This window comes from Caretta caretta, chromosome 14, assembly GCF_965140235.1.
Source record: "Caretta caretta isolate rCarCar2 chromosome 14, rCarCar1.hap1, whole genome shotgun sequence".
Classification (NCBI taxonomy): domain Eukaryota; kingdom Metazoa; phylum Chordata; order Testudines; family Cheloniidae; genus Caretta; species Caretta caretta.
The window spans coordinates 86,596-102,777 of record NC_134219.1 but is presented as its reverse complement, the minus strand read 5'-3'; the positions used below and the strand labels follow the sequence as shown (position 1 = coordinate 102,777).

Sequence of the window (16,182 nt, the reverse complement as noted above, 5' to 3'; positions counted from 1 at the left end):
GTGAATAATTATAATTTTGAAGATTAAATGCCAAAAAACAATGATTTGTAATAAATGTGCATCAGAACTAACATACATCCTATTAGGACTTTGCAGGCTTAAGTTCAATTCTCTGCACCACAGCAGACTTCCTGTGTGTGACCTTTGGAAGTCATTTAGCCTCTCTGCCTCATTTCCTCATCTGTAAAATGGGGGAAATACTTTTCTACCTCACAGGAGTGTTGCAAGGATAAATACCTTAAAGATGCATTTGCAGTCTACTGCTGAAAAGCTCTATCTAAGAGCTAGCTATTATTACTAGTGATATGAAATAAACATCCTCCATCTTTTCACCTAAAGCTCCTACAAGTCAGTTGTAAGTCTTACTGCTCAAAAGCAATTGTTTTCCCAAGCTTCATATCAATACAAGGTTATACTTGTTAACAAAAGCACAAATACCAAACATTTGCAAAAAGCTGCTCTTTATAAGTCTGTTTACTATATTTATAGTAAATAAATAATACTTTACCATTAGGGGAAAAAGACATTAATTTCAATGAGAAGAAATGGGCTACTACTATACAGTTAGGTCCTTATTTTCCTCATGGGCTACCTGTAGTTATTGGTTTATTACTCTTTTCCCCATCAACTTCATTGGATCAGGTACTAAGTGTTATATACGCTGGGCTAGGTCCTTAGTATAAGCTGACATAGCCCTCTAAATCTACAAAAACACAAAGCTGAATCATGGCTTTTCAATCAACACTTGTAGTAGGAGAGGACTAGGTTGGGGCAGAAGTCCCCCCCTCCAGAGCTGGCTGAGACAGTCACCACACTTCTGGGAGCATGTGTCACTTTCAATATATACTTTCCCCTAGACATGCCAACCCAATTTTGCTGGTCAGTGCAGGGAATATGGCCATCACAAGGTCCTTGCCCCTCCCTACCTTTAAGAAATATCATTGTAGGCACTAGTTTTCAATGCTCAGCATTTGTGGAGGAATGAGAATTTGCCTGTGTATGTGCTGAGAATCCATTAAAAAGACAAATTTCACCAAGAAAAAAGTAGAAGTCATTATGAATTTATTATTTACACAATTGGTAAAGTACACAAATACAGTGATAGTACAAATGAGGTGTTCTGAGATATTGGTTACCAATACACAGGTTTATACAGACTTTCTAACTATTTTTTGCAGGTGACGGGATATAACTATTGTGAAAGGGCAAGAACAGCCCACAATCAAGTACAATTCTAGAAATTTGCATCAGTCAGCTTTTAAGTACAGTACAGCAATTTAAGGTTCCAGATACAGAGGACGGGAAGAAAAGGCTGCCTTTGTAAGTCTCTCTAACATTACATCATTAACCACACATATTTACAAAGAAAGCACAGTGAACTGTAGAACTGTACAAATGGTAGTGCACATGCCTTAAGTCCTGAAATCTACAGTAACTTAGTAGGGGATTCTGTTATGCAAAATTATCCATGGACTAAACTTTTAAACCTTTCCATTGCACTCCCCCGAAACACAGGTTTCCCCCACTGAGATCTAGAGCAAGCACAAGCAATTAGTTAGCATTCTGAAATATCTCAAGAAAAGTGACTGACAGATTTAGTTCGTGGATTTTGGATAGAAAAAGAATTTGCAAAACTATCCTAAAAAAGTTTGAGGCACAAGGAAAATATTAATGGATTTGTTTTTAGCCTATGTTTCCAAATAGAATGGAATCTTTCAAATAACACTTATGTATTGCACTTCCATTTTCAAGAGGGAAATTGACATTACTTTGCTTGAGTATGACTAATAATTGAACTTTTCTAGTTACTGCAAGGATAAAATATTTAGCATTCCTTTATGAAAATGTTTTAAGTTAGAAACAATATAAAGATCCTTCCATATTCCTTAATAGGGACATCTGCCAAGAGCACTTTTTATTTTGGACATTCTAAGCATATGAACAAGTCATTTAACACCAGATAAAGAATAGCAATCCCAGAAATATACAACTTATATTATATTAAGAATGTAATTCACGCCTGAGAATCAGTTCTCAGGATTTCACAGCAGGAATATTTTGTTTATAATTCCTTTTTGTGTCTTGGCAATACACAGCAGACCAGAATCACTTTTTTTTATGTATGTGGCTGGTGAAGCAACTGTACACAATTCACTCAGTCTGCAATGGCAGTAATTCTTGTGCCACTTGCAATGGTCTTCAAACCAGCCAATCTCAATGTAGAAAACTAGATATTACCAAGGAAGAGTGTTTTATACACAATCCTCCTTCTCAAATGAAGGAGAACCACATGCCATGCTTACCATCTCTAAACTCCAACAAATTCCTCTTAAATATCAGAGCCCTTCTGCCTCTTTATTCTTCACATGCTTTAGGAATAAGTTATCTTTCAATATCACCATCTCTAAAGAGCCCAGACACTTCTATCCAGTATCTTTTGCTTTCTCTGACTATACTAGAGAAGAGTAAAAATTCAAAAGTGTTTCTGTGTTGCATGGAGATTTCCATTAAAATGTGGAAGAAGCAAAGTAATAAAACTATAATGCATATTAAAAAACTTTCAGGAGAACTCCCCCACCCCTCATCCTGAATGGGACTATACCTAAAAAAGTAAACAGTTTAAATAAAATCAGATGGTTTTAATTAATTTACATATTCCCTGCCAGACTAAACTTTACAAGAAATTTCAAGTCATTGTCTTTAATTCAGGATTGTTCATATGACATTTTTAAATCAGACAAAAGCAAGACAGAATTCTTTACACAGAATTAAGCCAATAATCTTAGCAAAATGATATAAAATTTTCTTAAACCAACCAGGTAAAAGATTTATAGTTACAGTAGAATAATAAAAAGGGGTAAAGTCTGCCGCCTGTGGAGGGAGAACTGAAATGGCTATTCAATAACAGGCGATTAACTCTGTAAACCATCTCTTCCTTTTCCAGCCCTGTTACTACAGAGTTCACTTAAGGTCATTGGGTTTCTGGCAAGAGCCTCTTTTAATGGCAGCTGTTGGAGTCTGTCCATGTTCCTGCAAGTATCTCTTTGTAAGTGGCACGGAAAGCTCCAGTTGTAATGTTTCTGCTCTAGGTTGGGGTATTTTTGCTAGTAAAGCCATTGGTAACATAGGCGATCAGCCATGCATTAACTGCCCTCTATGGCAAAATTATTTTCATCGGTGCACAGCAGACTGGAGAACACTGGTAGTCACACGAGCAGGAATCTATCAGAGCCAAAGAATAAGATAAAATCAGCACAAGTCGTTTTAACTAGCACGTAGATGGTTCTACCAAAATTGTTTCAGCCACTTGTTGCAAAACATCTGGGCATAAAAACCCTAGTAAAAGGAAAAAATTATCTTTCTAGAATCTACAATCCAATGGACTACACAGGCTATTTCATACCTACCTGTAGCCACATCACGTTATCTGCATTTTCCTTCTGTATTAAGGTTAACACAGGAAATGACCTCTTCACCACAAGCAGAGAGTTTGAAGAACAAATAAATCAGAGCAAAAACATGCACGCAAAAAAGAACAAAACCAGATTAAACTGCTGAGCTCTTGAAATAAAACTGATAGAGATTCAAGACTGAAGAAACCCAAATCGAAGAATAAAGTTAAAAATATAATGTTAAAAAAGACAGAGCTCTTTGGATTTTTACTGGTGATGCCATATTAAACACATTTCACAATATTATTTACTTAGCTTGAGTTTGTCTTAAGTAACAGTGCCCACAGAGAGTTAAAGGCATCACACATCAGTACCTTTAATTTAAGAAGTTACAAATGTCAAAGCAGCAATAGCACTCTAAAAATGAGAAACAGTCTTAAGTAGCTACCAAATTTTTGGCACATAAAGGCCAAGCATAACAGACAAGATCTTGATCTGGCTGGGTCCTGCTGTCATAACTCATGCAAGATTTGCACTGACTTCAATGGTCGCTTTGCTTGAGTAAGGCCTAATGATTGGGGCTCTAAAGCAGTAAACCATCATTTGCAGACAGTTTTGAATATTACAACAATTTAAGAAAGAAGCAGCTTCTGGAGTCAGCCAAGTACACAGAACAACCGGAGAAAATTAAATAAAAAAAGAGGAAGAGAAGGATGCTACACCAACTGCAGATGTAGGATTAGTGCAAGCTGGAACTTTAGAGAGAAAGTAAAGCAGCGGAAAGAACTACGTAATTTAACAAGGAACAGAAAAATATGATTGCCTTTTTAATATATAGCAAAGCAAAGAAGAAGCTTCTAAAGTTATTTAAGAGTCAGTATCCTTCAACAGTGAGGTACAGATTTTGACCCACAAATGTTTCTATTGCTAAAACACAATTGGCTTAAATACTAGAAAACTGCACATAAATGCAGAAATTATTTCACTATCCACTGGCAAAGGATTTTGAGTATCCAAGTTCAAGTCTGCCTATATTCAAGGTGCTAATGTTTCAGATACACTAAACAGAAGTTCATCTGAAAAAGTTTTTAATCTCTGGCAGCTCAGAAGGTATGGAAGAGAATTAAAACACACAGAAAAATGAAGGATGCTTTAATAACTTTTACCACTCATGCCAAGATAAAGCCTTACTTGAATTAGTTAATTTTGTTCTCCATGACAAGTCTACAGAACAAGTAATCTTTTCATAATTTTAAAAGCTCAGTCTAGTTTAGAATGGATGTCTGAGATTGTAAGCATAATTATGGTGTAACTAGTGGTTCTAGGATCGTTAGATGGTTTAGAGTTGCTGATCTGCTTATTTTATTAGCAATGCCTTAATAGCCATAGGGGCTTCCCAAATCACCAATTAATTCTACTAAACAATTTAGGAAGAACAGTAGTAAATACTTCAACTCTTAGAAGGATGTTTACTTTTACATTCAGAAGGAATCCTAATGCCACGTCAAGTACCTGACATCTGAGCGTAGGGCACAGAGATAAAGCATACAATTGTAAGAGTTAATGTGAGGAGGAAGTGCCAAATCTGATGTTTCCACAGGATTTAATCCCACCCCATCCAAAATGATTTGGGTCTAACAAGAAGGGACTCACCCAGTGCTGCCTTCCAACGAGGAGACGAGCAGCTACTTGCCATGATGTTCGAAGGGAATGCTATTCTGAGGTGGGGGAAAAGACAGCAAATTGTAACAGTTCTACTGTCCAAATATATAAAGTTGACTACAAAATCCAACCTAAATTTGCAGTTGAACCTAGATATATTTTCCAAGGACTTCAATTTCAGATTGCTACAAGACTTGTTTCTGTACTAATAGATATTTTAAAAGGAACAAAAAAATTTTTTCTCCTCAAAGAAAGCTGAAATCTCAGGGTTTGAGGAACTATGTAGAAAATGATCCCTATAAAGATTAACATATGAATAAAGGTTTTCTCATCAGGAAGTGAAGAATGAACTGTATTTTGGAAGTGCATTTTTGTTCCAGCCTCTGTTTTATTCCAATAAAGTGGTAATAACACAGACTGTTCATTGCCACTGCTGGCCACTGATTTAAAAACATTTTCCTTTGTCAAAGAGACTTATTCCAATATTCCTTTATTCTTGTAAGTATTCTAAACCTTTTCCTCCAAACTACAGAGAGAATTCTCAATCTATTATTAGCATAAATAGGAGTTGTGCAAGAGCTTGATCCTGCAAAGTGCTGTGCACTCTGCATCCAGCAAAGCACTTACGCACATGCTTAACTTTAAGCATGTAAGAAGTTCCATTGAAACAGTCTTACAAAATTGAGCCCTGTATGGAGAGAAACAAAGATTACACACCTGTCACTGGAGTTCAAGACAACTTCTGCACGTTCACTCGCCTGAGATGTGCCCGATTGTGCAGTCTGGACTGGAACTTTTAGTAGCAGTGCCTGTGGGAGCGCTCATGCACCCACTATCCTTTCATCACTACTCCTTAACACTCAAAGGGTATAGCTATAAAAAGGTAGGATGGCATGCTGACTGACTGCTTCAGGTACTTCCACCACCTTCTCGGATCCAGAAGTTCATAGATTCATTTTAAAGCCAGAAGAGACCATTAGTTCATCTAGTATGACATCCTGCTTCACACAGGCCAGAACATTTCTTCCAGTTACCTCTGTGCAGACCATTAACTTGTGTTTGACTAGAGCATATCCCCCAGAAAGGAATCCAGTCTTGGATTTCTAGACATTAAAAGATGGAGAATCCACCACATTCTTTCATAGTTTGTTCCAGTAGTTCATAATCCTCACTGTTAAAATATTGTGCCTTATTTCTAATTTGAATTTGTCTGGCTTTAACTTCCAGTCCCTGGTTCTTCTCATGCCTTTCTCTGATAGATTTAAGAGTCCTTTAGTTGCAAGTATTTTCTCCCCATGAAGGAACTTGTATACATAGTGATCAAGTCACCTCTTGAACTTTTCGATAAGCTAAACAGACTGGGCTCCATGTGTCACTGAAAGGCATTCTTTCCACCCCTCAAATCATTTGAGGCTTTTGTCTGCATCCTCTCCTATTTTTCAATATCCTTTTTGAAATGCGAACACCAAAATGGGACAAAAGTATTCCAGTATCACTCTCATACATAGGTAAACACACATCCCAACTCCTAATTCCTATTCCTTTGTTTATAAATCCATGCCCTGGTCTACACTAGGAGTTGAGGTCGAATTTAGCAGTGTTAAATTGATTTAACCCTGCACCCGTCCACACAACGAAGCCCTTTTTTTCCGACTTAAAGGGCTCTTAAAATCGATTTCCTTACTCCACCGCCTAACAAGGGGATTAGCGCTGAAATCAGCCTTGCTGGGTCAAATTTGGGGTAGTGTGGACACAATTAGACAGTATTGGCCTCCGTGAGCTATCCCAGAGTGCTCCATTGTGACCGCTCTGGACAGCACTCTCAACTCAGATGCACTGGCCAGGTAGACAGGAAAAGGCCCGCGAACTTTTGAATGTCAATTTCCTGTTTGGCCAGCGTGGCAAGCTGCAGGTGACCATGCAGAGCTCATCAGCAGAGGTGACCATGATGGAGTCCCAGAATCGCAAAAGAGCTCCAGCATGGACTGAACAGGAGGTACGGGATCTGATCGCTGTATGGGGAGAGGAATCTGTGCTATCAGAACTATGTTCCAGTTTTTGAAATGCCAAAACATTCGTCAAAAATCTCCCAGGGCATGAAGGACAGAGGCCATAACAGGGACCTGAAGCAGTGCGGTGTGACACTTAAGGAGCTGAGGCAAGCCTACCAGAAAACCAGAGAGGCGAACGGCCGCTCCAGGTCAGAGCCCAAAACATGCCGCTTCTATGATGAGCTGCATGCCGTTTTAGGGGGTTCAGCCACCACTACCCCAACTGTGTTGTTTGACTCCTTCAGTGGAGATGGAGGCAACACAGAAGCAGGTTTTGGGGATGAGGAAGATGATAATGAGGTTGTAGATAGCTCACAGCAAGCAAGCGGAGAAACCGGTTTTCCCGACAGCCAGGAACTGTTTCTCACCCGGGACCTGGAGCCAGTACCCCCCGAACCCACCCAAGGCTGCCTCCCGGATCTGCCAGGCGGAGAAGGGACCTCTGGTGAGTGTACCTTTTAAAATACTATACATGGTTTAAAAGCAGGCATGTTTAATGATTAATTTGCCCTGGCATTTGCGGCTCTCCTGGATGTACTCCCAAAGCCTTTGCAAAAGGTTTCTGGGGAGGGCAGCCTTATTCCATCCACCCATGGTAGGACACTTTACTACTCCAGGCCAGTATTACATACTTGGGAATCATTGTACAACAAAGCATTGCAGTGTATGTTTGCTAGCATTCAAACAACATCCATTCTTTATCTCTCTGTGTTATCCTCAGGAGAGTGACATCATTCATGGTCACCTGGTTGAAATAGGGTGCTTTTCTTAAGGGGACATTCAGAGGAGCCCGTTCCTGCTGGGCTGTTTGCCTGTGGCTGAACAGAAATGTTCCCTGCTGTTAGCCACGGGGAGGGGCTAGCCATGCACTGGGGGGAGGCAAAACGCGACCTTGGAACAAAAGCATGTGCTATGTATATAATGTTAACAGCAAGGTTTACTGTGAAAGAATGTATCCATTGTTCTATAAAATGTGCCTTTTAAAATACCACTGTCCCCTTTTTTTTCCTCCACCAGCTGCATGTGTTTCAAGGATCACAGGATCTTCTCCTTCCCAGAGGCTACCGAAGATCAGAAGGCGAAAAAAATACACTCGCGATTAAATGTTCTCTGAGCTCATGCTGTCCTCCCACACTGACAGAGCACAGACAAATGCATGGAAGCAGACAATGTCAGAGTGCAGGAAAGCACAAAATGACCGGGAGGAGAGGTGGCGGGCTGAAGAGAGGGCTGAAGCTGAAAGGTGGCGGCAGCATGACGAGAGGAGGCAAGATTCAATGCTGAGGCTGCTGGAGGATCAAACTAATATGCTCCAGCGTATGGTTGAGCTGCAGGAAAGGCAGCAGGAGCACAGACAGCCGCTACAGCCCCTGTGTAACCAACCGCCCTCCTCCCCAAGTTCCATAGCCTCCTCACCCAGATGCCCAAGAACGCAGTGGGGGGGCCTCCGGCCACCCAGCCACTCCACCCCAGAGGATTGCCCAAGCAACAGAAGGCTGGCATTCAATAAGTTTTAAACTTTTAGAGTGCTGTGTGGCCTTGTCCTTCCCTCCTCCTCCACCCCTCCTGGTGCTTCTCTCCTCCACCACCCATCTTGGGCTACCTTGGCAGTTATCCCCCTATTTATGTGATGAATTAATAAAGAATGCATGAATGTGAAGCAACAATGACTTTATTGCCTCTGCAAGCGGTGATCGAAGGGAGGAGGGGAGGGTGGTTAGCTTACAGGGAAGTAGAGTGAACGAAGAGGCAGGGGGTTTCATCAAGAAGAAACAAACAGAACTTTCACACCGTAGCCTGGCCAGTCATGAAACTGGTTTTCAAAGCTTCTCTGATGCGCACCGCACCCTCCTGTGCTCTTCTAACCGCCCTGGTGTCTGGCTGTGTGTAACCAGCGGCCAGGCGATTTGCCTCAACCTCCCACCCCGCCATAAACGTCAACCCCTTACTCACAGATATTGTGGCGCGCACAGCAAGCAGTAATAACAGTGGGAATATTGGCTTTGCTGAGGTGTAACCGAGTCAGTAAACTGCGCCAGCGCGCTTTTAAACATCCAAATGCACATTCTACCACCATTCTGCACTTGCTCAGCCTGTAGTTGAACAGCTCCTGACTACTGTCCAGGCTGCCTGTGTATGGCTTCATGAGCCATGGCATTAAGGGGTAGGCTGGGTCCCCAAGGATAACTATAGGCATTTCAACATCCCCAATGGTTATTTTCTGGTCTGGGAATAAAGTTCCTTCCTGCAGTTTTTGAATCAGACCAGAGTTCCTGAAGATGCGAGCGTCATGTACCTTTTCCGGCCATCCCACGTTGATGTTGGTGAAACGTCCCTTGTGATCCACCAGTGCTTGCAGCACTACTGAAAAGTACCCCTTGCGGTTTATGTACTCGCCGGCTTGGTGCTCTATAGGGATATGGGTTCCGTCTATGGCCCCACCACAGTTTGGGAATCCCACTGCAGCAAAGCCATCCACTATGACCTGCACATTTCCCAGGGTCACTACCCTTGATATCAGCAGATCTTTGATTGCACTGGCTACTAGCATCACAGCAGCCCCCACAGTAGATTTGCCCACTCCAAATTGATTCCCAACTGACCGGTAGCTGTCTGGCATTGCAAGCTTCCACAGGGCTATTGCCACTCACTTCTCAACTGTGAGGACTGCTCTCATCTTGGTATTCTTGAGCCTCAGGCATGGGAAAGCAAGTCACAAAGTTCCATGAAAGTGCCCTTACGCATGCAAAAGTTTCGCAGCCACTGGGAATCGTCCCAGACCTGCAACACTATGCGGTCCCCCCAGTCTGTGCTTGTTTCCCGAGCCCAGAATTGGCATTCCACCGCATGAACCTGCCCCATTAGCACCATGATGTCCACACTGCCAGGGCCCATGCTTTGAGAGAAGTCTGTGTCCATGTCATAGAATCATAGAATATCAGGTTTGGAAGGGACCTCAGGAGGTCATCTAGTCCAACCCCCTGCTCAAAGCAGGACCAATCCCCAAGTAAATCATCCCAGCCAGGGCTTTGTCAAGCCTGACCTTAAAAACTTCTAAGGAAGGAGATTCTACCACCTCCCTAGGTAACCCATTCCAGTGTTTCACCACCCTCCTAGTGAAAAAGTTTTTCCTAATATCCAACCTAACCTAACCTAAACCTAAACCTCCCCCACTGCAACTTGAGACGATTACTCCTTGTTCTGTCATCAGCTACCACTGAGAACAGTCTAGATCCATCCTCTTTGGAACCCCCTTTCAGGTAGTTGAAAGCAGCTATCAAATCCCCCCTCATTCTTCTCTTCCACAGACTAAACAATCCCAGTTCCCTCAGCCTCTACTCATGAGTCATGTGTTCCAGTCCCCTAATCATTTTTGTTGCCCTCTGCTGGACTCTCTCCAATTTCTCCACATCCTTCTTGTAGTGTGGGGCCCAAAACTGGACACAGTACTCCAGATGAGGCCTCACCAATATCGAATAGAGGGGGACGATCACATCCCTCGATCTGCTCGCTATGCCCCTACTTCTACATCCCAAAATGCCATTGGCCTTCTTGGCAACAAGGGCACACTGCTGACTCATATCCAGCTTCTCGTCCACTGTCACCCCTAGGTCCTTTTCCGCAGAACTGCTGCCTAGCCATTCGGTCCCTAGTCTGTAGCTGTGCATTGGGTTCTTCTGTCCTAAGTGCAGGACCCTGCACTTATCCTTATTGAACCTCATCAGATTTCTTTTGGCCCAATCCTCCAATTTGTCTAGGTCCTTCTGTATCCTATCCCTGCCCTCCAGCGTATCTACCACTCCTCCCAGTTTAGTATCATCCGCAAATTTGCTGAGTGCAATCCACACATTAAATGAAGATATTGAACAAAACCGGCCCCAGGACCGACCCCTGGGGTACTCCACTTGACACCGGCTGCCAACTAGACATGGAGCCATTGATCACTACCAGTTGAGCCCGACAATCTAGCCAACTTTCTACCCACCTTATAGTGCATTCATCCAGCCCATACTTCTTTAACTTGCTGGCAAGAATACTGTGGGAGACTGTGTCAAAAGCTTTGCTAAAGTCAAGAAACAATACATCCACTGCTTTCCCTTCATCCACAGAACCAGTAATCTCATCATAGAAGGCGATTAGATTAGTCAGGCATGACTTGCCCTTGGTGAATCCATGCTGACTGTTCCTGATCACTTTCCTCTCATGTAAGTGCTTCAGGATTGATTCTTTGAGAACCTGCTCCATGATTTTTCCGGGGACTGAGGTGAGGCTGACTGGCCTGTAGTTCCCAGGATCCTCCTTCTTCCCTTTTTTAAAGATGGGCACTACATTAGCCTTTTTCCAGTCATCCGGGACTTCCCCCGTTCGCCACGAGTTTTCAAAGATAATGGCCAATGGCTCTGCAATCATAGCCACCAATTCCTTTAGCACTCTCGGATGCAACTCGTCTGGCCCCATGGACTTGTGCACGTCCAGCTTTTCTAAATAGTCCCTAACCACCTCTTTCTCCACAGAGGGCTGGCCATCTATTCCCCATGTTGTGATGCCCAGCACAGCAGTCTGGGAGCTGACCTTGTTAGTGAAGACAGAGGCAAAAAAAGCATTGAGTACATTAGCTTTTTCCACATCCTCTGTCACTAGGTTGCCTCCCTCATTCATTAAGGGGCCCACACTTTCCTTGGCTTTCTTCTTGTTGCCAACATACCTGAAGAAACCCTTCTTGTTACTCTTGACATCTCTCGCTAGCTGCAGCTCCAGGTGTGATTTGGCCTTCCTGAGGATGAGTGTCCTCATCACTCTCGTCACCGTGCTGACGTCGCCTACTCGCCCGGTTTCGCTTTACCAGATTCTAGTGCTGCATATACTGCTGGATAATGTGTGTGGTGTTAATGTGCTCCTGATTGCCAAAGTGATCCGAGTGGGCTCCATGCTTGCTGTGATATGGCGTCTGCACAGAAAAAAGGCGTAGAACGATAGTCTGCCATTGCCCTGACGGAGGGAGGGGCGACTGATGACATGGCTTACAGGGTTGGCTTACAGGGAATTAAAATCAACAAAGGGGGTGGCTTTGCGAGAAACTGAATGGCCCCCTCAAGGATAGAACTCAAAACCTCAAGGATAGAACTCAAAACTGGGTTTAGCAGGCCGTTGATTTCACGGAGGGAGGGAGGAGAAAATGAATACAAAACAAATCTGGTCTATTTCTTGATTTGAGCCACTTCATCTATCTTTATACATCTTGCTGGCAGCAGACTGTGCAGTACGACCGCTAGCCATCGTCATCTCCTGGGTGCTTGGCAGAAGATGGTGCAATATGACTGCTGGGCATCCTCTTCTGCTGGCTGCTATTTAAAAGACAGTGCACTGCCGGTAGGACTCAATCGCCATGAGACAAAACTTAAAAGGGAAATGACCTGGCTGAGTCACTCCCATGTTTGCCCAGGCGCCCCAACCTCATCGAGGTCGGTTAAAAGAGCACCCAGGACTACATCGACGACGGCTACCAGTCATACTGCACTGTCTGCTGCCAAAAGGCAATAAACTGCTGCTGTGTAGCAATGCAGTACCGCGTCTGCCAGCACCCAGGAGACATACAGTGATGGTTAGCTGAGCGGGCTACATGCTTGCTGTGGTACGGTGTCTGCACAGGTAACTCAAGAAAAAAAGCGCAAAACGATCGTCTGCCCTTGCTTTCACGGAAGGAGGGAAGGAAGGGGGGCCTGACGATATGTACCCAGAACCACCTGCGACAATGTTTTAGCCCCATCAGGCACTGGGATTTCTACCCAGAATTCAAATGGGCGGCGGAGACTGCGGGAACTGTGGGATAGCTACCCACAGTGCAACACTCTGGAAATAGACGGTTGCCTCAGTACTGTGGACACACTGCACCGACTACATGCACTTAGAGCATTTGTGTGGGGACACACACGGTCGACTGTATAAAAACGCTTTCTAGAAAACTGACTTCTATAAATTCGACCTGATTTCGTAGTGTAGACATACCCTAAGGACGTTAGGGCTTTTTGCCAGAGCATCACACTGGGAGCTCATATTGAACGGTTTATCCACTATGACCCTTAAAACCTTTTTCAGAGTCACTGCTTTCCAGGATACAGCCCCCCATTCTTTAGATATGGACTGCGTTCTTTCTGCCCAGATGTATGACATTGCATTTGGCTCATTTTGTTGGGATGGGCCCAGCTTACCACACAATCCAGATAGCTATGTATGACTGCCCTGTCCTCACCTTTATTTATCAATCATTCTGCCAACATTTGCGCTATCTGCAATTCTTCCAAAATGCTTTAAAAATATTATTTGAGGAAGTTTTTATTAGTTTACAAATCCTTGCATGTAAATATCAAACAATCATTACAAAAGTTGTCTCTTTAAACAAAAGCTAATACACAGGAATATTGTCAGAGCTTTCTATTTAACAGGGTGTTACCATATTACACAATGAACATCTTTGCACCTCCTATAATATGTTGTTGCAAGTGATTTCATTTAATTGAGTGAAATTTCTATATACCCACATTTGACCGACCAGGCATGTCTACCAAATGTTAATATTCAAATAAATTGGACAGGTGCCACCTGAAAATTATCAACAGTGATTTTATATTTACTTCCAGATCATTAACTTACATGCTGAATAGCAGTGGGTCTAGTACTGATCCCTGCAGAACTCTACTAGAAACACCTCTATTTAATGATTCCCCATTGACAGCTACCTTTTTGAAGATCTGACAGTTAGCCAGGTCTTAATCCATATAACATGTGCTTCATTGATGTTGTATAGGGCTAGTTATTTAATCAGAATGTCATGAAGTACTAAGTCAAATGCCTTACAAAAGTTTAAGTATATTACATCTATATTATACTATATATAAGTATATTACATCTCAAAGAATGAAATAAAATTTGCTTGACAAGACGTATTTTCCATAAAACCACGTTGACTAGCATTATATTGCCTTCCTTCAATTCTTTATTAATGGAAACCTGTAGCAGCTTTTCCATAATTTTTCCCAGATTGAGGTAGTTGAAATCAGCATTCCAAACAAGAAGGGAAAGTGGGCTGGGAGTATGAATGTGCAGAGGTTATCTTTAAGAACCCTGGTTACAGGTGAGTAGCTTTCATTTCTTCTTAGAGTACCTTTTTTGTATATTCCCACTCTTAGGAATTTGGCAAGTAGTGCTCCTCCCTCTGCATGGTTGGGATGGTTAAATAAGGATTGCAGTACTGTCTTACCAACTGAGCATCTGATCTAGACGCCAAATGGCAGATCTACAGATTTCTAATATGAGAGTATGTCTAAGGCAAGCCAGAGAGAGTGCTCTGTTGCTTTTCATTAATGATTTAGGAGTATTTTAACACTCAAAACACAGGGGTTTGGCTTCCCTGACCACAGGATACTGTTCTAGGAAGAAGGACAGTTGAGCGGAGAGGGGGTCCACTTATCAAGGAAGGGGAAGAGTGTCTTTGGTTACAGACTGGCTAACCTAGTGAGGAGGGCTTTAAACTGGTTTTAATGGGGACAGGAGACAAAAGCCTACAAGTAAATCACAAACATGGATACCTGGGAAAAGGGTTGGAATCTGGGGGGAGGATGGTCAATTATAGCAAGGATAAAGGAGAGATGAGGGAACAGAGAGGGGAAATCACATCATTATCTTAGATGTCTGTATACTAATTCAAGAGGTATGGGGAATAAACAGGAAGAACTAGAAATACTAGTGAATAAACACAGAACAAAACGATGGCTACTGAATCATAGAGCTTGCAATATCCAACAGTTTGAAAGAAGCAATATGTGTTTTATTAGGCTTCTGATTAATTTTCAAGCTAACCATTGGCCCTGGATCAGGGGCAGGGTATGGCTCTATAGTACAACCTTGGTCCTCTATATCAGTGGTTCTCAAAGCCGGTCAACCGCTTGTTCAGGGAAAGCCCCTGGCGCGCCGGACCGGTGTGTTTACCTGCCACATCCGCAGGTTCAGCCGATCGCGGCTCCCACTGGCCGCAGTTCACTGCTCCAGGCCAATGGGGGCTGCGAGAAGCGGAGCAGGCCAAGGGACATGCTGGCCTCCCTTTCCACAGCCCCCATTGGCCTGGAGCAGCAAACTGCGGCCAGTGGGAGCCGCGATTGGCCGAACCTACAGACGCGGCAGGTAAACAAACTGGCTGGCGCACCAGGGGCTTTCCCTGAATAAGCGGCGGACCGGCTTTGAGAACCACTGCTCTATATCACCATTTGATTTGCCTCTAGCTTCCACCTTGAAGGAACACTTTTGGATTTTGTTGTAAGGAACAAGTTCCTTAATGGCATGCTCTCATAGTCTGTCTCTTTCAGAAGAGTCTGAAACTGTGAGACTAGGGATTTCTGCACAGTATAATCCAATAAAGTGGATTCACATTGACTGGCACCTTAGGACTGGCTCCAGTTAAGAAGATAGACACCTGCACCAGAGAACTGTTGGGCTTTCTGGACCCATCATTTGTCAGAGGGGAATCAGGTCTCTAACAGTTGTGGATCCCTTTGGCTTGGAGCCAGAAAGTTTAGCTGCTAATGCTTCCTCCAGTAGCAATGCTTGGAGCTGATTCTGAAACCTCTTGCTAGCTCTGGTGCTCAGTCTGCTGCATACAGAGGATTAAAATAGTGAATGACCTTCCTCCAAGAAGGCGAAACAATTCACACGTGCATCTGAAATAGGAAAGATAGCAGGGCAAAAGGCATATCTCTTGAACCCCAACTTTGTGGTCTTCAGTTCCACAGTTTGGAACCGGGGGATCTGAGCCCCTGTGAAAGCCTTAGTGAAAGAAATAAAAATTAAAATTGTTACATAATAAACTAAAGACAGCACTGGGAATGATCTGTTCCATCACATGCAGGTTGGGGGAGATGGCCAGATTCCTGGTTTGTCTGCTATCAGGGTTGGAAAGAATTGAGGTGGTTGTTGGGACAAGCCCTCTTTTATAGCCATTCACTCCAAATATGTGTAGCAGCAAGAGGAGGGGCAGCATGTGTGTGAGAGCACTCTGACAAGCACTGCTACTAGAATGTTACTTT

General features: G+C 43.1%; 1 protein-coding gene across 4 annotated transcripts in view; it reads right to left on the bottom strand.

Annotated features, from left to right (window-relative positions):
• CSNK1D (casein kinase 1 delta) overlaps positions 1 to 16,182 on the bottom strand; it is a 103,960-nt gene that overhangs the window by 38,571 nt on the left and 49,207 nt on the right. The window contains exons 9-10 of one of the 4 annotated variants that reach the window (XM_048817233.2): positions 5,046 to 5,110; positions 1,046 to 3,222 (exon numbers count right to left, since the gene is read on the bottom strand). The exons of 1 other annotated variant lie outside the window; for it this stretch is intronic. In XM_048817233.2, coding sequence (XP_048673190.1) covers positions 5,078 to 5,110 — 33 coding nt within the window. In that variant the 3' untranslated portion in view covers positions 1,046 to 3,222; positions 5,046 to 5,077. Of the gene's footprint in view, positions 1 to 1,045; positions 3,223 to 5,045; positions 5,111 to 15,350; positions 15,817 to 16,182 lie in introns of those variants that run through there. 2 more of the 4 variants (XM_048817232.2, XM_048817234.2) reach the window with 2 other exon arrangements.